Source organism: Anthonomus grandis, chromosome 3, assembly GCF_022605725.1.
Source record: "Anthonomus grandis grandis chromosome 3, icAntGran1.3, whole genome shotgun sequence".
NCBI classification, from domain to species: domain Eukaryota; kingdom Metazoa; phylum Arthropoda; class Insecta; order Coleoptera; family Curculionidae; genus Anthonomus; species Anthonomus grandis.
The window spans coordinates 41832135-41855045 of record NC_065548.1 but is presented as its reverse complement, the minus strand read 5'-3'; the positions used below and the strand labels follow the sequence as shown (position 1 = coordinate 41855045).

Below are 22911 nucleotides of genomic sequence, written 5' to 3'. Positions count from 1 at the left end.
TTCATCATTTTTTTGTACTAAAGAAAAAAGTATAATTTTCCTTTTTTCTAAATTTAAATCTATGGGAATTACTATTTTAGAAAAATTCCATGTGTTACAATGATCAAATAAAAAATCAGGGCCATTCCACCACAATGAAAAATTAGCAAGCTCTGACAGAAACATACCACGGCTACCGCAGTCAGCTGGATTTAATTCTGATGGGACATGGCGCCAAACCTCAGGCGATAATTTTTCCTGAATGTATGAAACTCTATTGCTTACAAAAGTTTGCCATTGGTGTGGTGAACCTTTTATCCAATGCAATACAACAGAACTATCAGTAAAAGCAAATGTGTTAGAAAATTGTAACTTGTGTGAATAAGTATGTAAAATAAAATGCATGAGTTTGCTTAGCAATACAGCACCCAAAAGCTCTAATCTTGCTAGACTTAGAGTTTTTAAAGGACTAACCTTTGATTTTCCACAAACTAAATACGTTCTATATATATTATCAGAGTGTAAAGTTCGTATGTAAACCACTCCGCAATATGCCTTCTCTGAGGCATCACAAAAGCCAATTAATTCGTATGCATTTGACTCTGTTATTTTTATCAAACGAGGAATTTTTAGTGTATTTAAAAGGGTTAAATCTGCTTTAAATTTTTCCCATTTATTAGTGATTTCTACTGGTGGTTTTTCATCCCAGTCTATACCCGACAACCATAGAGATTTAATGAGTAGCTTTATAAAGATTGTAATAGGGGTTAGAAAACCGCAAACATCGAATATTCTGGCGCAAGTACTTAATAAAATTCTTTTGGTACAGTGGTTATTTTCAACTGAAAATGTATAGTAAAAGCAATCCTGTCTAGGATCCCACTTTAAACCTAAAATTTTTAAAATAGTTGTGTCATCTTTATCAAAAGAAATATCGTGAGCCACATGATTTAAAGGTAATTCTTTTAACAAATCAGGACAATTGCTAGCCCATTTTCGGGCTTCAAACCCTCCTCTAAGTAAAAGATCGTTAAGTTGATTTTTTATAGAGATTAATTCGTAGGGTGTGTTTGAACCTCCGGTTACGTCGTCAACATAGGTCGACGTTTTTAGAATATTTGAAGCTATGGGCAAATCATTGTAATCATCAGCAAGTTTTATTAAGGTTCTAATAGCTAAAAATGGACTACAAACAACCCCAAATGTAACTGTATTTAATTGGTAATCGGAAATGGGGTCATTGGGAGAAAAACGCCATAGTACCCTTTGAAAATCACGATCTTTAGGAGTTATCAAAATATTTCTAAACATTTGTTTCAAGTCGCAAGTAAAAACATAATTATGTAATCTGAAATTTAATAAAATATTTACAAGATCCCTCTGAAGCTTAGGACCAGTATGTAGTGCTTGATTTAATGAAATTTTTTGATTTGCGTGACTACTTGCATCATAGACAATGCGTATTGGAGTTGAAGTTGAATCATTTTTAAAGACAGCATGATGACTGATATAAAAGTAATTATGCATGTTAAGTAAAGAAGGTTTTTGTACAAGTTGCATGTGATTATGATCTATGTATTCCTGTACAATTGTAGAATAAGAAATAAAAAACTGAGGATTCTGAGCAAATCTTTTTTCTAAAGATAAAAATCTGCGGAGAGCAACGGTATATGTATCTCCAAAATCTGGAGCAGTAATTTTGAACGGTAAAGAGACCACGTATCTACCCGAAGGTGTTCGATAAGTGGTATTTAAAAAATATTTTTCACAATATTCATCGTCTTTTGATTTAACACTGACTTCCGGTACTTCCTCAATCTGCCAAAATTTTTGTAAGGTTTTGTTTATAGTGTCCAAATTTGAAATAGTAATACAAAAGGTACGAACGATTTTATCAGTAGATGTATAAGATGTTTTACCAGTTACAGTCCAACCAAAGCAGGTATTTAATAAGACTGGTTGATTAGGCCCATTTTCTATTTTTCCATCTTGCAAAATGTACGGGAAAATATCGTTTCCAAGCAAAAGATCTATAGATGATTTTTTAAAGAAATATGGATCAGCTAAGTTTAGCTCCGATGGAATAGTAAAATGTTCTTTTGAAAATGAGATTGACGGCATATCATTGCAAATTTTATCAATAATAATAGCTTCAAAATTAAAGGATTGATTATTATCGTAAAGTGAAGAGACACTGCAATTCACACCTTTTTTGGCAGTTGAGTACATACCATCGAGTCCATGCAAAGACATAGAAATGTTAGATGTAGGTAAAAGTAATTTATTCGCATAATTCCTGGAAATGAAGCTTGATTGAGCACCTCCGTCAAGGACAACCCTACAAGTATGCCAATTGTTAAAGACATCCTTGATTTTAATTAATACAGTAGATAATAAAACCTCATGATCATTAAGTAACATACAAGCAGTGGTAGATCTAGGTGTTAATGAATTATCTGATGTTTGAGGATTATCCAAAGGAACTTGATTTCCAGAAGTATTTGTAGGTTCACATGTTTTAAAACAAAGTAAAGTATGATGTTCAAGGGAACATATACGGCATCGTTTTTGTGAAGAACAAGATCTAGCAGTATGAAAAGTAGCAAGGCAATTAGTACAAGCCTTTTGTGCTTTTACTATATCAAAACGTTCTTTTACAGGTTTTGAGAGAAATGTGGGACATCTGTACACCACGTGGGAACCCTTGCATAAGAAACAAGTATTTAGTAAATTAGGTTTTTGGGTATTCGAAAATAAAATAGAGTTATGTTTGTGTCTATTATTCAAATTATGCAAAATACGAGGGTTAGTAAATGAGAAATGTTGCTTAGATGTAGAAGGCTTTGAGTTTTGAGACATTTCCAGTTCTATAGTTTCAAGAGCAACACATTGTTTTTGTAAAAACAATCGTACAGCATCGTATTTGGGTACATCATTTGATGCGTGTTGCTGTTCAAATGCTTTGCGCGTGGCAGGGTGAATTTTGGAAAGTAAAGAATAAGTAATCGGAAAATCCCAAAGACCTGTTTCAAATTTTAAGTTATTAAGAACAGCAAGATTTTTAGCAAAAGTGTCTAAGATAATTCTTAAGCTCACAGCGTTATCACATGTCATTCGAGGACATTCCTCGATTAACTTCCAATGAGTAAATGCTTGTAATCTTCTGTTACTATATCTTTCGATAATAGTATTATAGGCTATTGGATAATTTTCATTTGTAATTAAAATATCTGCTATCAACTCCCGTGGAGGACCCTTCAATGCGCCAAGCAGGTAATTAAATTTGGAAATGTTACTTAATTGCTTTTTAGAGTGAACCATAACATTGAAACTTTGTTGAAAAGTAGGAAAAGTAGTAATGTCGCCATCAAACATAGGAATAGCCAATTTAGGTAAATTATCGTAATCATGATGAGTGTAGTGATCGTGCGCAGTGAATATAGGATGAAGGGATGTATCTAAAATACCATTTTGTTCCAAAGGCAATTCAAACAGTTCATAAAAAATGGTGTCTATTTCATGACATCTTTTCATAAAATCAAGAGAAACCTTTTCTTCGAGTAATAATTGATCAGGAGTAGAAGCATGTAAGGCTAAAAGAGCATTGTTGTGTTTTTCATAATCCTTTTTAATTTTGGGCAAAGATCTATATCTAACTTTAAAGGAATTTAACTCTGCCACATCATTTTTTGCTGCTTGGGCAGCTTCTATAATTAAAGAAAGCTGACTTATGGCCGTTTGCCGCAAAGCTTTTGCTTTTAAAACTTTATCGGCGTTAGGTGGCATAATAAATTCCAAGAAAACAGTAATAAATAAATAAAGACTTGAAAATAAAAACTATATTAACTATGCAACCTCTCCGTGAATCCTTTGAAAAGTCCCCTGTATACTTCAAACACGCGACCAATACCTTTTTTTTTTGTGGTATTCGATATTTCATAAAAAGATAAAATATTTGAAGTAAACAGGCTAAATACCGCTTAATTTAACGCACAAATTTGCTGCAAATCGTAAAAATTAATCCAAGGTCAAGTGTGCTTGGAATCTGGCTTGTATTTAAATCTTTTAAAGAAAATTATAATAAATTTAATAGTATTGTAAAAGTATGCAGGTACATAAGTACGTAAAATAAGTATCGACAAAAATATATTATATATATATATATGTAATAGCACACAGGATCAAGAGTAGTAATAAGATTAAAAGACCATTGCAATTATTATATTTTAAATAATGTAGTAGAGTATGTAAATGTATGTATATATTTGTCTATAGATAAACGTAGTAAATAATTAATAATTAAATTATCCCACAAAATATAAGCTCAGGCTAATGTAAAAAAATAGAAACAGTAAAAGAGTCGTTAAATGCATTCAAAAATGTAGTAAATCAGCAGATAAGGCTGTTAGATTCCCGGTCTTATTCTGTAAGAAAAAAAAAACCTATCCGGCTCGAAGGACCAATAAAATGGGTCAACTCCTTCGAAATATGTATATCCCGAGGGAATTAAGTAAAACCCTTAAGTCATAGGTTTCACTGACTCAATATTCGAATTTAACCGGTAATCTAAACCTCTCACCTGCTGATTCGTAAACGTAAATAGAAAGTAACTTAGTAAATAAAGTAACTTACCCTGGATATTTTGGGGATGGGGGTGGTAGGTCACGTACCGAAAAATACGCGCGTAAAACAGTGTCGACACTTATCGATCAAATCGGTTTTCGGTCAATGTCAGAATTGCTGCTACTCAATTCACAGCTTAGCATAACCTTCTCCTTTTCTCCCACTCTTTTCGCATTCGTATTCAATATAAGGAAAGATGTGTATAGTTCAGGAATATACAAAAGGTGGGAAAAGGAAAAGATGTAAGGCAAATTATGTAAAGTTAAATAAGTTATTAGCAAAACGCGTATTTTTGAATGCATAAATATTAAATACAAGTAAAGAATTAAATTAAAGTTAAAGTATCACTAAGTATTGATTAAGAGAAAATTAAAGTTAATAATTATAATTACTACAAACATGTGATGACGAAACACTAATAATATTTCATTACTGTTGTTTTAGAGAGTGTAGTGTCAAATTTAAACTGGATAATATTTACAGCGTACAGTGCGGAAAATATAAATTACATGCTACGAATGCCGCATTTATCGGATAGAATAGAATTGAATAAATGAATGTCGATATGGCCCCAATTAAAGCTCGTTTCACTGTTTGACACATTCCAATTGTCGGTTCAGTACGCGTGATTTTTAGTGCTTTAGACCGATTATTTTAAAAGCGTTAAAATTTTAACTTTTGCAAAAAGTTTTAATACTTTTAATTCGTTTTTATTTGTCAACCTACTTTAGAGTGGAATTAAGTAAAGCATTTACATAAATAATATGTAAATATATTCTATGTTATACTTAAAAAATCATTACAGTTTGGTATTATAAGCAATTTTTCCATTTACATATATATTACTAATACTGTGATATTTACATGTCACCCTTACAATTTTAAATAAGAATGGGCATTAGGGTTTTAAATTCGCATAAATAATTAAACATTCCTACATTAAGATTTTGGTTAAAAATAAATAAGTATATGGCTTTATTTGTACTTTTAAATAGTGTACATAGCGAAGTCTAGCCAAAGGCTAATCGACTTAACCTATTTAACAAATGTAAGGAAAATTATTTTAGATAGCACAACAGGAAGAAAAAAAATAACATTTATAATGGTAACACTAATATTAATATAAAAATAAACAGTTATATACCCATTGGTCCATAAAAATCAAAAATTATAAAATAAGAAATACCTACTGAGAATTTAGCTATTCTGTTTCGTTGAAAAATACAGCTTTAGTTTTTTCTTGAAACCCGCTACTGACATTTCTTTTATAGGGTTCCGAACAGGGTCAGTGTAAATTGCCACATTATACAGAAAACTAGACTTTAACTTTCATCTTATACGTACACACCCATTGGGCGAAAGGGAATCCGGTTCCTATTCCGGAAGCTGGCAGCGGAACCGTTAATAAGTCGGGCCCTCGCAAGAGAATTCGTCGGGGTAACCCAAAAGGATCCGGAGACGCCGTCGGGAGATCCCGGAAGAGTTTTCTTTTCTGCGTTTGAGTTCCATGGAAATTTTAAGCAGGGAGATATGGTTTGGAACGCGAAGAGCACCGCAGTTGCCGCGGTGTCCGGATCTTCCCCTCGGACCTTGAAAATCCGGGAGAGGGCCACGTGAAGGCGTCCCGCCAGTTCGTAACAATATCCGCAGCAGATCTCCGAGGTGAAGAACCTCTAGGCGATAGAATAAGTTAGGTAAGGGAAGTCGGCAAATTGGATCTGTAACTTCGGGATAAGGATTGGCTCTGAGGATCGGTGCGTATCGGGCTTGGTGAGGAAGCGGGAACCGGTTAACGTGCCGGGACTGGGCGAGGTAAAGGTCATTCGCGTGACCGAATCGACCAAGCTTGGTCTTGTGCTTTGTCCTGCCGCGAAACCGCCTTGCTGCGAGGCCCGAAGGCGTCCTTCGCGGGAACTTCCGGTGTCCTCTTCAGCCGCTATTTAACAGTCAGCTCCGAACTGGCACGGACCGGGGATATCCGACTGTCTAATTAAAACAAAGTATTGCGATGGTCTTAACGTGATGTTGACGCAATGTGATTTCTGCCCAGTGCCCTGAATGTCAAAGTAAAAAAATTCAATCAAGCGCGGGTAAACGGCAGGAGTAACTATGACTCTCTTAACAGCTCTCGTCCGCGACGGACGTGCGCTCGGTTTTCTTTCGACACTGGTCCAAACCGAGCCGAATGCTCGAAGGACCACCGCTTCGCGCATAAAACTTCTGAGACTTAAATTCGCGGTGTTAGTCTCATTTTAGTATTTACATCCGGACTTTCGAAATTTCACAAAACAGGACTTTCTACTTATATTTTCGAAAATTGTGAAAAAGTGGAAGTGTAGAGTCGTATGCATAGTGCCCCCATAAAATGCCGGTGTCGCCAGACCACCCCTGCGGCTTCTACCCCTATAAACTCTAACTAGGGGTACGTAAAACGGTTGTGACCACGACTTTGAGAGCTTATAGATCGCCATCCAGTAGTCCTAGGATCTACAAATAAAAAGGGCCCTACTCTACTCCTGAGGTACTACCGGACTACTGGTTTCCACCCTTCTCCGAGTTTCTATCTCCCGACTGCAGCCTCCTATAGTTGGAGTTTTCTTCACTAATATCGAACAAACTACCAACTTTGGGGGCCGAAATCTCAACTGGTAGGGGAAGGAGAGCTGCCAAATTTGGCTCAAAAATTATCCGGCAGCCAAACTCCATCTCGAAGGCAAAATCATACCTCAACAACTAGGGGTGACTACAACCGGGGTTGAAATTGGGAAAAATTTCACCCCCGGAAAAATTTTCAGTGCCTTGCTTTAACTCCTACAATCGGCCAAAACCATCTACGCCATTGACAACCCTCCTCCACCCCCCTAGATCTAAGAGTGAAAAAGACGAACGGGAGAGCAACTTTGGGAGCCTATATCTTTTGATCTAATTGACATAGAGGGCTGAAATTTGCACAGCAGATTCTTGGGCAGTTTCCCTCTCAGCTGGTGCTACCGTCCCGTTCCCTTCGTCATCCGCCACTTTGCTGCAGGGCCCCAAAACCCGAGTTTCCCACGAAAAATTAAAGGGTGAGTTCTCTCAAACACACTTCCACTAAAATATTTAACCCGTCCCTAAACATCTTGCAGCCAGGTGAGAGCTTCTTGTGGACTCTGTCACCTCCGGGCCCGAAATTTTGAATCCTGAACACCTCTAACCCATCTACGCGAGCTACCCCCCCCTCCCCCTCGCCATTTGGTAAAGCCAGCGCCCCACCCGGAGGGCGCGGATATACGGGAAGAAAATTAGCGGGTGAGTCCAAGCCTGCCACTCTATTTTACCTCAACGCGCGAATATACAACGCTGTGGTGCACGCCGCTCTGGCCGCCAGGTTTATTCCCTCCCTCTTGCCTGTTACGCCTTTCTCATCCATAATCGTGTCTCAACCATCCCCCCAATAAACCCCACTTTTAGTGATGACAGACCAAGGTGGTCCCCAGTCTCCTACTTTGCCGGGACCAGTAATTCGGGTACCCCGGTACCACCGTCGACGAGGCCACGCCTCCCTCCATTATCGCATATTTACAATAAGTATAGTAGGTTTATGAAACCCGAAGTGTTTCATAAATTTAGCTCCCTTGTGTCAGTGTGACTCCACGAATCGAAGGACCATCCCGAGGAGTACAAGCAATGTTCGGAACTAAAACTTAGGACTTCAGGTAGCGAAATTTTCTCTAGCTAAAATTGAGGCTTCGGTAATGTCCCTTAATAAATCTACTCCCTTTATTACTAGGATGTGTGAGAAAACCGGTTTGACCAAGGATCAGGTACGTCATCGGCGTCAGAAACCTGAGTATGCTCAATACCTATCCCTAGCCAAATAATAACTTAAAGGTAGAATCTCATCTGAGTGACGCAGCTCTCTTTTTCCTTTATCTGCCACTCCTCTGGCTCCCTATAACCCTTAGAACAAGGAGCAAATAAGACGCATATCTTTTAGCCCTTCACCGTCTCTCTATTCTATTGCCAAACCACCTAGCATAACACAATCTACTCTTACTTATCTACTCTGTCTCTTACTCACGGCTCATAATACTTCATCTTGGACTATTTAAAGGACTACTCTGATCCCAAAGGGCGGAGATCGTCGGGACGCGACCAACTGGCGCCCAATCACGGTTTCCTCGGCCATTCAACACCTTTATCATCGGGTTCTTGCTGCTAGAATCAGGGAGAACGCCAACCTTGATATCAACCAGCGAGGCTTCGTCAACATTGATGGCACTCTGACTAACTCCCTGATCCTAGATCATTATATTGCCAGCAGAACTGCCGCTTGGAAACCGCTAAACGTCCTCTCGATAGACATTCGCAAGGCCTTTGATGCGGTGTCGCACTGCTCTATATCTCGTACCCTAAAATGCTCCGGTATCCCAAATCACTTAATTGCGTGCATTATGGGTTCTTTAAAGTGTGACACTACTATCATTGTCAAGGTCGGCAAAAAATTCCACCCGTCTCCTTAAAGTAAATCGTGGGGTCAAACAGGGTGATCCTTTGAGTCCCATTTTGTTTAATCTCGTGGTCGATGAAATCCTGACCAGTTTGAATAGCAGCATTGGAGGGGGTTCGTTGAACTCTGACTAGTCCGTCCGCTGCTGGGTGGATTTCTTTTTTAGGGCCAGGGGAATGGCGATTAACGTCAGTAAGACTTCGTTGCTCTCCATGGCATTGAGACGTCCCCAGGGAGGGAAGAGTGGTTCCTAGGACCCGCTCCATCCTCCACTATCAAAATATCCCGGTTCGCAAGATCAGCAACATGGATCCTTTTAAGTATCTTGGCCACATGTTTGGCGCGACCGGGATTTTTAAGCCGAGCCCCGCCAACATTAATAGTTGGCTCCAGAATCTTATTTCGGCACCATTAAAGTCTAATCAAAACTTAGCGCTCCTCAAAACTTACCTTATCCCCAAAACATTATACGGCCTTTAAAACACCAGGACCACAAGCAGAGTTCTACGACAGGTGCGATAGATGCATCCGGGTCGCGGTTAAAGAATTCTTAAACCTTAGCCAGCATACTCCGGATGCAATCATCTATGCCAAAACAAAGTTTGGTGGTCTTGGAGTGATGAACCTGCGCAATACTATTCCACTTGAAACTCCCCCGTTGCAATCCACCTTTGACAGGCTGCAGGCTCTGGCAGGACCTGTGGAGCCAGAGCAGTATTGGTTAAATGCGGTCAAAAACTGTCCGATGCTCGTTGGTGTCGAAAACTTTGCTGACGATGTCGCCAGCAGAAGTTGGATTGACAACAAACCAGTGGGCTGGACTGGACGAGACTATATTCGAGCCGTACAACGGCGCTGCAATAACGTTCCTGTGGCGGGATTGCCATACAATCTTCCTGAACACCGAAAATATCGTGCCGGGTGTAATACCATTGAATACCAATAACAGTGCCCGGTTACTCATTGGGAAAGGATTCCCGGCACGACGAAAGTGTTGGTAAAATTGCGACACAAAACTACCGCTCCAAGGGTTGGAGAGTAGAAGCAAACCTAATGTTCGGCATCCGGATGGCTCCTCGTTGTTTAAACCTGACCTTGTTATATACAAGGATAACATCACTGTCATCTGCGGTATTCAGGTGCGATGGGAGGGCAACACTCCCATTGCGCAGTCCCACGCTCAAAAAAAGGCTGTCTTTTTGGACGCAAGATTTAACGCAGCACGACATCGCTGGCCGGGGAAGGAATTTCATCATCTCCCAGTTACTTTAAGTGCCAGAGGAATTTGGCCCTACTGTAATTTGCCTACCGAGGAAGCTCTTAAAATCCCTCCTTCTTTAAAATCGTCTTGCGTTCATTCCTGTCTTAAATCACTTAAATGGGGCTCCACGATACATTCCTCGTTTTCGTTGTATGTGGAGAATACGCACATCCCCCGGGGGCCGCCGCCGCCATGTTTGAGAATCCCGCGTCCACTCACTCGCCCTCGTTCCATCCATAGGGCTCCGGAGTTTTGACTCTGGTGAGCGACCGGTTGGCAGATAAAATCGATTGTTCTGGATCATCCTTGGTCTTTCAACCACCTAAAAACACCATTTCCTTAATGTTTTTTATTTGGGTTTTTGCAGGCTCTGGACCGCGGTAAACCAATAGAAATCGCGTATAATCTGACAATAAATTTCCTCGATTGGCAGTCTTGGACATCTACTCTTAACCAGTGTCTATATGTAGTGCGTTTTGATGTTACGATGTTTTGTCTTCTATTTACTGTTTGTTTTTTATCATTTGACCCAGTTTTATTATTATATTTAGTGTTTTACATGTTTCATTGTTGTAATTAGCTAATTATTGTCGCTGTACACTTGTTCATGTTATTTTAAAACCGACCTCCTTATAACGTCGGGCCTAGCTTAGGAAATGATATTTTTATATAGCTAGTAGGACCTACTGTTGGGCTTGCCCCTCTATATGTTAACACTTTTTATCGTGTACATGTTCTTTTATATATTGTTACGGATATTTGTGCTACCTATCTACCTGGATATAAATATAGTAGCTAATAGATCTATATGTTATGATTAGACCTATTAGATTAATATTAATAAAAGTATTAGTTTAGCTGTATTTGTAAAATTAATCAAAATCTTATAGATTTTATACATGGACATAAATTTAAAACATTCAGTAGATAATATTTTCGGTTCTATTAGTTTGATTATTTATGTATAGTCTGGGAATATAAAAGCAAGCAAAGTAAATACCACTTGAAGCCTAAAGAATACAACCCAAGCGTTGGGATCAGGCCTACATAAACACTCTCATGACGAAGAGTGTTTATGTTATTAAAAAGACCCTTCATTTTTTGACCACGAAATGTAGGAAGGCAGAATAAATCAAACGTTAAAGCAAAGCATAGCGTTTTATTGAATCGGTTGTAATAATATTTAATAAATAATTTTGATAGCCAAATGCCTCGTCATCTAATTAGTGACGCGCATGAATGGATTAACGAGATTTCCATTGTCCCTACCCACTATCTAGCGAAACCACTGACAAGGGAACGGACTTGAAAAAATTAGCGGGGAAAGAAGACCCTGTTGAGCTTGACTCTAGTCTGGCATTGTAAGGAGACATGAGAGGTGTAGCATAAGTGCAACGCAGATGTCCTAAGACCAGCTCAGCGAGGACAGAAACCTCGCGTAGAGCAAAAGGGCAAAAGCTAGCTTGATCCCGATGTTCAGTACGCATAGAGACGGCGAAAGCACGGCAGATCCTTTTGGCTTGTAGAGTTTTCAGCAAGAGGTGTCAGAAAAGTTACCACAGGGATAACTGGCTTGTAAGCATTCATAGCGACGTCGCTTGTTGATCCTTCGATATCGGCTCTTCCTATCATTGCGAAGCAGAATTCGCCAAGCGTCGGATTGTTCATCTGGTAATAGGGAACGTCAGCTGCATCTAGACCGTCGTGAGACAGATTAGTTTTACCCTACTGATGACTCTTCGTTTGGATAGTAATCCTGCTCAGAATGAGAGACTTTACTAGGCGGTCGGCGTTCGCGCCGATCGTCGCACGACCCCTATGTGCCACGTGGGGTTACCGGTTGGCGGCGGGATCGATCCTTGCCACGTCCGACCTGACGTCAAGGCGGTAGAACAGGGGTATCACAATAGTTTCGATGTTGGAACTCGGAATTGTCTGTTGACGACTTACGTACCTGGCAGGGTGTTGTACTCACTAGAGCAGTTTCCACGCTGCGATCTGTTGAGACTCAGCCTATAGCTTGGGGATTCGTCTTGTCGGTAAGACGAGACCCCTATATATAATATTATTATATAGAGACGTGTATACTATTATTAAAAAGTGTACCCGTGTGTGTGTGTGTGTATTTAATAATATGGCGAACGATGTTGAAGTCTTCAAAAATCGAAGTAGTAGAAATACTATTTATGATTGAACATTTCCATCGTTCGCCTTTTTTATGCCCCAACACTCACGTGCTCCTAGTTATTTTTGTGTTTAAATTTGCATATTCAACTTTGAAATTTCTTTTTCTTTATCTCTCTTAATTCTTCGTGCTTCTAGTTACTTTCCATTTTACTGCTAGATAAACTTGGTTTCCTTTTTATTATATGTAACTTGGCTTATTCGCTTTTTTTTATTGACTTGACCTAATATTACGTACTCCTAGTTTTTAATATAAGACTTCTTTACTTAACAATGAGTATATACTGCATTATTAGAGACGTTACATAAGTAATACGACAATATACATAAAGCATTAAATAAGTATACCAAAACTTTTATACAGATCGTGTTTTCGTTAGGAAACCGCATAGAGGCGAAATTTTGCAACGTCGCGCGTGTACGAGTGCCTGCGACAGAGCACTGCCCCGGCCCGCCCGAGAACGGGATTAGGAAACATCTGACTTTCGTGGGAGCTGCGTTATTACAGACATGACAATGTGTAAAACCCGCATAGTATTGTAATCTTAAAATGTTTAATATGCCGTGTTTTGCATAATGAAAATTAAAGCGTTATCTAATAAAAAATAAAATATCAACTCTGATAAAAATATAATAAAAAATCAGAAATAAAACTCTAATAAACAAACTTAACAACATATCATTTTTTAAATAAAAGGCTTAAATAAACCGCCTTCTTTCGCTAAACAAAAACTTAACCTACCGTAAAAGCTATTTTCCACCTCCAAAAGAGTTTCAGGTAAAATGGAATTGGCACCTTCGACAATTATATTTCGCAACTCCTCTAAATTTGTTGGCCCACTAAATTCATGCTTGTAAATCGCCTGCTTAAGGTAACCCCACAGATAAAAGTCATTTGGAAACAAATCTGGAGATCTTTAGGTCTGAGGAGATCTGAAGGCCATTTAATTTCGCCAGTCCCACTAATAAGGCGGTTAGGAAAAGTATTTGTTAAAAATTCTTTTACCCTAGCCGCGTTATGAGCAGGACAGCCATCTTGCTGAAAATAAACCGATTCCAGGTGTACATCAGGTAGGATTTGAATGGCAGGAAGAACTTGGTTTTGCAGCAACTCAAGGTACTTTTGGGCGTTTAAAGAGCCATCAATAAAAAATGGCCCTATAACATTGTCGCCCAAAATACCTGCCCAAACATTCAATATCTGAGGATACTGGGTACGAAACTGAAAACTTCTGTGCTCGTTTTCCTGAGACCAATAACGAACAATGGAAGGATTGTGTTTGCCATGTGGAATGGAAAATGGATTCATCAGAAAACAAAATATTTTTTTAAAAATATTCGTTTTCATTTGCCTTTTCCATTATGGTTTCACAAAATTCCATTCTTCGCCACTGGTCTTCAGGAAATATTTCCTGAGTTTTTGAATACTTAAAACATTTGTACCCATATTTTTTCCAGATACGAGCAACGGTTTTATTGCTCATTCCCAGTTCCTCTCCATCACTTCAAGTGGACCGTGTCGAATCAAGTTCTAGGGTACTGCAAACCATTTCCTCCCGCCGTTCTATATCCTGGACCACTTCAACAGGTGGCTCTTGACGTTTTGTGTGGCATTATTTACAATCTTCAAGACAAAAAGATGTCTCAAAATTTGTAACCACATTTAAAACCGTTTTTGCACAAGGAATCGGTCTATTCTCAAATGATACTGAAAACAAATCTCTACATTGTACTGCCGAATTGCCTCCATAAAACCATTTAATTAGTTGAACTCTTTCGGAAGGGGTATAAACAGCCATAGTGAAAAAACACGAAAATAACGCTCAAAAATTATTAATGCATCGTGCAGTAACACAGCAAAGTGAAGTCTGCTGACTCCCGGTTTAAAAAATAAAAACGAAAAATTGCGCCGCCTGCAAGCCGCAACCAAGCGGTGTTGCCATTATTTTGGGTAATACGTAGCTCACGATAACACGATCTGTATATAGAGAATTATGTATTAAGTGTATCGAAATAAAATATATACAAATGTTTTTCGTGCTTAAGTTTAAAATAAAGTGAACAGAACAAATCAGTTTGTAAAAAAAAATAAGTTGTGTTTAGATATATCTGATATATTAAGTAGTTCGAGTTATTAAATATTTTACTGTACCGTAATGTAGACCAGGGCTTTCTTTCTCAACATTAGTAGTAGTAATAGTGCTTAAAAGTATTAAGACTAAATTAGGGAATATTTATTATCAAAGTAACATATCGCCGTGATCATAAAGTAGTAGTCTTCCACCTAATATAAAACTAACTAATTACAGGGTAGATAATTATTTAATTATATCAGGAATCTCTAGATAGGTCTTAGATCTTCCTAAGAAGAACCCTTTAAATTATTCCTAATCGCTTTTATTAGTGGGGCCATAAAATAAATATCACAACACCAAATTTCCAGAATTATGGATTGCAGTGCACTCATTAAATCTTCTATACAGTGGGCGTTAGCAATTTTTTTCTGTATATACTTTGCATACAATGGCTTTAAAGAATAGTAAGACTTTTTAATGACCTCAGAAATGTGTATCCAAGATTTCTTGCCCATTTAAGCATACTTAGCTTATTACCTCCCACAAGAAGCTTTAAACCGTCCAATGCAAATCTTTTTTTGTTCTTAGAAGTAAAGCACATAATACAACAATTTAAAGGATTAAGTTTTAAATTATTCTGAGAGAAAAAGAAGGAAATTCTAGAAAGATCGTCGTTTATTTTATTTGATGCCACTAATACAGATTCAGCTTCCAGAAAAAAAACTTCCATAAAACAATGATAAATTTGCGTATCATCTGTGAACCCCTGAATCTGGCAGTATTTTAAGACAGTTCAATTTTGAATAAAAAAGGTTTTTAAGCTATTTGCATTTTAAACATTCAGCGTAAAAAATCCTAAGCCACCGTTATTACATTGGCTTAATAGGAATTTATTTTTTTAAATTACTCTTATTCTGGGTAACAACAGTAAAAACAACAAATACTTTTACATAATATACTTTTACAATATACAATATATTTTATATAATAAACTTATTACAATATACTTAACATTAAAAATTCTTTTTGTCACATGTACATAACGATTTCCACCGTAAATAAAAATAATTTCAATTTTTTCAGGAAGGGGACGTGGATCAGCATTCTCGATTAAATCAAGGAACAAATTAAACGACACTGAACGAAGTAGGAAAAATCATGATGAATGATTGATGATCAACCAACAATACAGCTACAAACAAATTACCCCTGAATAGGTATAGTAAAGAAAATAAAAATAAATTAAAATTTGAAAAATAAGATTTTAAAAGGCTGGCATTTTGCTATGAGTAGATGTAATAACATAATAATCTAAGACCATAAAGCATTTAATAGGAGCTTTCAAACGATGTATCGCATGACTTTCCTATTCTATTTCTAATTTTATTTTTTAAAATGTCATTTTGAAGTTATGCAAAATTAGCTAGGGGCCAAAAAGTTGTATTTAGATTGCTAATGATGTGTGCCACATTTCAACATTTTATTATATAAATTCGAAAAATAAGAGGAAGGGGACAGATAAGAGCCACATTGTAAATCACTGCTCGTAAAAGTAATATCTTAAATTATGAAAAAATCATTAAAATTTGTAATAAATTGATTGGTGGGTATCCCAGATAATGAGATTGTTTTCAACACTGTTGAAGTTAAGTTTTAAGTTAAGTATTTAAAATATTATGATGTTTTTCATTATTTCTAATTATTATAATATATAATTGTTAAATTATTAGATGTAGCTCCATTTTTCTATATTTAAAGATCCATAGTAATCAAATAAGTAAATTTTAAAACCATTAACTTGCTTTTAATCTATGACCACCTTACATACAAATCTATTTCGTAACTAAATTGTAAGTTATAAGTTTAATACACTTACAAAAATACGCAGAGATTACAAAGATAAAAAGTTTCAAACACCCCTAAATTTATTAAAATTTGTGACTCAGACAGAGTGAAAAAGCTTGTACTCTGGCGTCGCGGTACGTCTTGCAACAATTTACTTAGATCGGTTTTATGTGACTTGCAAGAAAACGCCATCGATTTTTGTTTTACGAAAGCAGATTTATAACAACTTTTCTAAACACGCGTCTGCATAATAGTATTTAAGAAAATTATAATTTTTAATTTGTTGCAGAATTTAACGAATTCTTAATATTTTTGTATTTTATCCATTTCAGTACATTGATTTGATTGTTATTAATATATATATTTTTTAGTACATAAATTTAAATTTTCTTTGTTCAAAATATACTGCTAATTACATCTTTTTTAATACTTAATCTGCATTCGTAAAAACTTTTTAAATGGTTAGATGTTCAATTTAATTTAACATGTTCTATACTAGCGGATAATCTGAAAAGCCATTAAAATCAATTTTAAATGATATATTATGATCCTGAGCACAAAGGTTCTGGAATTAAGAGTCAAACTCTTTAAAATCGAAATTTTGTATAATTTAAGTATTTATCATAGGTAAGCATAGATTTTTGGAGTGCAGATAATATAAAACTAGTTTTTGCACCCTTTATAGAATTAACCATTATGAAAAAATATATTAGAGAACCATTCAATCTATTCGTGATTTTTTTGATCAGGTATAAATGATACACAAACCAAGCATTTCATAAATTGAATTAATCTCTTGGTGACGTTATCCTGCATATATTTTTATATATTTAAATTTAAATATATTGTTTTAAAGGTAAATTGAATGATAAAAGGATAAATTCTTTAGGATACACACTTTTCAGAAAATTATACTTCGCCGACTAAATCAAAGTAAGCATTATAACTTACTATGCTCTTCATACTCATTACGCCCTTTGAGCTAGTGAGTATTCAATGGATAATCCCTTTTGGATATACCAACTATAAACATCAAAAAAGTTCAGACAAACCTCATATATAGTCCAAACGTCACACTCTTGGATGTCTATTAGGAATCTCTTGATTGTCCTATAATTTACACTTATTTAAACTGACATTGGGCACAAAGAATTTTCTTAATAATTTCTTTCTTAGTTTTATACGAGTTCTTATTCTTAATTTTCTCTGGAGGGTTTTCCAGAAGGTAAGTTCTAAATCCTGTTTTGTTCATTGCTTAATAATGATTTTACGCCACTAAAGATCTCTCGCCAGTTTACATTATTTGCTGCCGATATCAGTACTCTTTAGGACTGTACTAACCTTGTTACTCTTAAAGGAGCTATTCTGGCTGATCTTCAAATGCTTAAGTCTTATTGTGATTATAATCTCCTTTTGTTGAACTTATCATAGATACCTGTTTTATTCTTTAGGGGTAACTTGGGGCTTTCTGACATCTCCATTAGGTATCGACCTGAAATCAGGTTTCTTAAAATATTTATTGACTCCAAGCTGAATTTTAAATCCCACATTTTGGCTCTTAAAAAAAAATTCTAAAATTCTGGTTATTTGGCAGTTCGAATGTTGACCTTTAAACTTATATTTTATTTATCCAGATTAGTTTATTTTGCCCTTATCGAGTCACGATTAAGGGAGAATATCCAATCATACTTTACTGGATTTTTATTTATCAGAAGCGTTCTTAAGCTATATTAATGAAAAAATAGGGAGCTTTGCAGACCATTTTTTTAAAATAAAAGACGTTTTAACTCTTTGTATTTTATTTATTTTGGAAACTGATTCATAAAAATGGTCAAAAAATTTAGCGGCCCTATACTAACTACAAAATATAGTAAAATGTTTTGGAGTTAGTGCTAATCATCCTACACTGCATTGGTTAGGTGTACGAGAACATTTATAATCATTAGCTATTATATTTAAGAAGACTTACCTCCCCTAAACCTGTTAAGAAAAAAGATAAAGCGGTTTTTAGCTGATAAGGCTTATTACAGGTTAAATAAGTATTTCTATGATAGTTTGTAGTTTCCTTTTAGCATTTCATTATCTTTAGAGTTTTTATTACATTAATTTGTACTGTCCTATTTTAAATTTTTCAAAAGTTTATATGGTAAATATTTTGATCCATTGGTGCTATTTCTATCTTCATTTTTAATGTTTTTTTAATTTTTAATCTAGCTAATAAGTAGTACGATATAAAATATTGTTTAGTTTACTACTCTATCAAGATATATTATCTTTTGAGAACTTTTAAATTTTAAATCTATTATCTTAGATGCATCTTTTTATCCCCACCATTGAATTTTTATTAGTGAGTAAATATGATATTTATAAGCACGGGTTATTTTATTCTTCCCAATCTTTCAATTATAATTCTCTTTGTTCTAAGCGTTTAAACTCGAGTAAAAAACTTGTGTAAAAAATATGATTAGATTTTGGATTTATAAGCACAGTGTTTGTTATAAATAATAATATCAGGTACATTTGCTTTTTGATAAATATACAAACAAGTGCTATAAAAATATAATACTTGTTTCATCTTTACACAGGGAAGTGAGCGGCATGATAAAATTAAATACGAATATTATTGTTTTATTAAGATTGAACTGATTTTATAAAAAATGCTCTAGTTTTGACATTATAATGTTAATATAAAAAATAAAAGTCGTTTGCAGATTAAATCAATTTAGAGGTCAGATTTAGATTTCAGCAATACATATTTTTTAGTATTAATTTGAAGGTATACTAGTAGTTAATAAATATATCATGAGTTTATTTTCTTTGTAATATATAATTATAAATTTTGTATTTGTATAAAATATTAAAATTGTATTGTCAATTTTTTTCGATACAATTTTTTTTTTATAAATTTAGACTGTAATATGATTGTGTGCATTTTTATTTTGGTGTCTCTGTTTTTGTGGTGTACATTAATATTTAAAAAATTGACATGCATCACAGAGGTTGCGCGCATTTAAGACAGTTGTGTGAACTGTGTGAGAAATTTACTAAATGACTTCTGCAAAAAATTGCCCACAAGCCGCCATTGTATTCATTGTTAATTAAATTTTTAGAGAGTGCACCATAAGGAGATTTTTTGAAGCTTATTCCTACTTTAACCTACTAATAATAACAAAAAAAAAACATAATACACGTTTTAAGGTAAATTACTCTGCTTTTGACAATACAAATTACCTATAGAATAAGAGTTTGAAAAATGTAATAATAATGACCCAAAACAATTGAGTTTTAATGTCTAATATTTTTACAATCCATATCCAAATATTCGAGCTAATTTATTATTGATGAAATAAATGAAAAAATAATTGAAATTTGTTTTTGTAATAATAATATTTCTATGGCTGGAACCTTTAATATGATAATTACGAGATAGTTTTACCACTAACCAAAACTTTATTCTACTCTCGATCCATGTTTCGCTAACGCTTATCATTTGCGGAAACTTTAATCTTCTCTTAAAGATACGAACATGAATATGGTCATTAGGTCAACAAACAATATTCTGTCACAGTAAAACAAATGTTTAGGTGCTTTAGGTCTCATTCATACTTAACGGATGATGGCGAAGACAAGGATAGTGACAAGGACATGGCAGAGACATGACGTGTCAATGCACACAAAAGGGGTGGGATAGTCACGAGAATGAGTAAAAATTTTAGAATAGCCGCCCTACACAGTTTTGGTTATAAGCCACTCGTTTGCATTGATTTTTAAAGTAGTTATGAAGGTGATCAAGATATGTTGGATCTGGTGTACTTAAGTAATATGCAAAGAAAATGCAATTTTGGGCTCATCCGCTGTGGCTAAAAATGGAAAAAACGGGTGAAAAATATTCAACATTATGCGTGAACTAAACGCATATCCAGAATAGTTCCAGAATTTTTATAGATGGTCCCGTTAGTGTTTTTATAATGTATTAGCCCATGTTAAGAACTACCTTGAAAATGGTGTGTGTCTGTGATGTCGTTTTTGAGGAATCCCGTGATAAAATATTAACTGAAGAATCTCTGGATAAATTATTCATTGAATAGCTTTCTCACTGAAGATTCATTAAAGACCCTGTTATATTTACAGATTGGGAATATCATATTTGTTCTGTTAGGTTCAATATTTCCTTTTTGAAGCAGATTTTTTGCCTCTTTACCATTGGTTTTATGTCCGGCAAAATAATTTGCAAAAATTCCATATCAGGGTCAGGGTGGCTTGTAGAGGTACTCTGCTGCCTTTGGTCTATCATTTATTGCTTTGCCTCAAAATACTTGTACGTGGAATGGTTCACATCCTCTATAGTCGAAGATTTTTATTTTTTTCTGAATCTACTACCCCTGTTCCGTTCCGGAGACGGAGAAGGCATTGTTGTACTTGGTGTAGTTGGCATGTTATAAGGAAAGGAATTTCTGATATCTTGCTCGAAAAAATCAGTTTCGTCACACCTTTCATCAATATCCTCATCCTAATTTTCGTCTTCACTGTCTCTTGCTTTCTCCAGTGTATGCTTTCTTTTCTTAAGTAACAATTTTAGCTTTACTTGGAAGCCACCTCAAAAAAGAGTTCAAAAACTGAAGATGGCTAGCTAAGTAGTATTGTTTACACTTTTTAGATCCTGATCCATAGCACAGTTTTAATTGATTTTTGTATTTAGTTAGACGTTCAGTAGTAATTTAATGTTCAGAGAGCCTTTTGATCTGGTTGGAGATTTTTCTTAAAGGTAGAACACAAGCTACAAAAACCAATAACTCGGTTTCTCATTCCTTCCCTGTAACATCTAGAGTACCTCAGCGTTCGCATTGTGCTCCCCTGTTATTTATATTGTTCTTCAATGATCTTCCCGAGTTACTAAGTTCCTTAACTGGCCTACCATACACTGATGACTGTAAAATTCTCAAAACTATTCGAACTGATGCATTGAGGCTTTAATCAGATTTGAATTCTCTGTGCTTGTGGACTCAAGAAAATAATTTGCATTTGGTTTCTTAGTTTCTTTTGCAACAAAGCTAGGACACCAAGTCAATACACCCTTAATAAAGATAATTTATCATACTCGTTTTCTGTAAGGGATCTTGGTGTTTATTTTGATGAATAATTATCTTTTGTTAAGCATGTTTCAGCAATTTTTCTTAAGGGTATGAAGATATTGGGTCTAGTGATTAGGAATTGTGGTGACTTATCTTCATTTGTCATAAAAAGCTTATATACGTCACCGGTCAGTTCTGAGTTGGAATATGCTTCGGTTGTGTGGTCACCTTACTATAATTTGCAAAAAACAAATGGTGGAACGAGTGCAGCACAAATTTTTGAGATTTACGGCACTTAAATGTCATATAAATTTTGAGAACTATCATAGAGAAAATAGATTAGTCATAGATTTATGTTTTATTTTGAAATTAATTAATGGAAAATCGGATTATCCTCAACTATTGTCTTAAATGATTTTAAACATTTCAAATCGATCCTTGCATCACTTAAATCTATTTTTCATACAACATCACTCAACAAATTATGGAAAGCACTTTCCCAGATTGTTAAATTCTATTAGCCAGGAAACAGATGTTTTTAATATGTCAATGTCTAGCTTCAGAAAATCTTTAACTATTAGTCATATTGTTTAATGTAAGTCAACTGAATAAATTAAGACATCGTGTTGTTTTCAGGACTATTTGTTTCTTATTATAGTTTAGGTTTAGTATATTAGAATTATTCTTCTTTTTTTGTAAAAATTGGATTTTTCGTAAATCTTGCAATAAATAAATAAATAAACATGAAGTCATGACAATGATGATTTATAACAAAGAAAAACTTCTACTGGTTGAATTCACAAATCATTATCATAACTGTTTTATTTAAGATACTGTGTAACTGGATGTTCAATCAACGCGCGTTTTTGCCATTTTTTAAAAGGGCATTTTACAGTCAAAGCTATAGTGCATTAAACTGCGAAAGTCATATGGGCAAGTTGATTAACAAACCTACTAGAATCTCTAATAGGTCATTTACCTGTTTGGATCCAATTTTTATTAATAATAAAGAAATAATTCTTAACTCCAGTAGAGTTAGTTCAGATATTAGTGATCATATTAAAATGCCATTTTGTGTTTTAAATATAAAAATTGAACAACCTAGACACAAAAAATTATTAACATTCGCGATTTTCGAAATTTTAATCTCGAAATTTTTCAAAATGATCTTTCTAATATACAATGGAATGATATATTTTGCATATGTAACATTAACGAGAAAGTTCGTTTTCTTGCAGATCATATTAATTTATTGAGCCCTATAAAAGTATCAGAGTAAGTAAAACGCCGGCTCCGAGGCTGACGAAAAATTTAAAGTTAATTTTCAAACAGCGAGATAAAACACTGTCTAAATATAAAAAAAAGAAAAAAGTTGAAAGTTGG

The 22911-nt window shown here is 35.2% G+C and overlaps 1 protein-coding gene across 1 annotated transcript in view; it reads left to right on the top strand.

Annotated features, from left to right (window-relative positions):
- LOC126734502 (uncharacterized) overlaps positions 1-22911 on the top strand; it is a 686490-nt gene that overhangs the window by 454228 nt on the left and 209351 nt on the right. Inside the window, exon 7 of the mRNA XM_050438159.1 lies at positions 15695-15828. Within this exon, the coding sequence (XP_050294116.1) occupies positions 15695-15780 (86 nt within the window). The 3' untranslated portion in view covers positions 15781-15828. The remainder of the gene's footprint in view (positions 1-15694; positions 15829-22911) is intronic.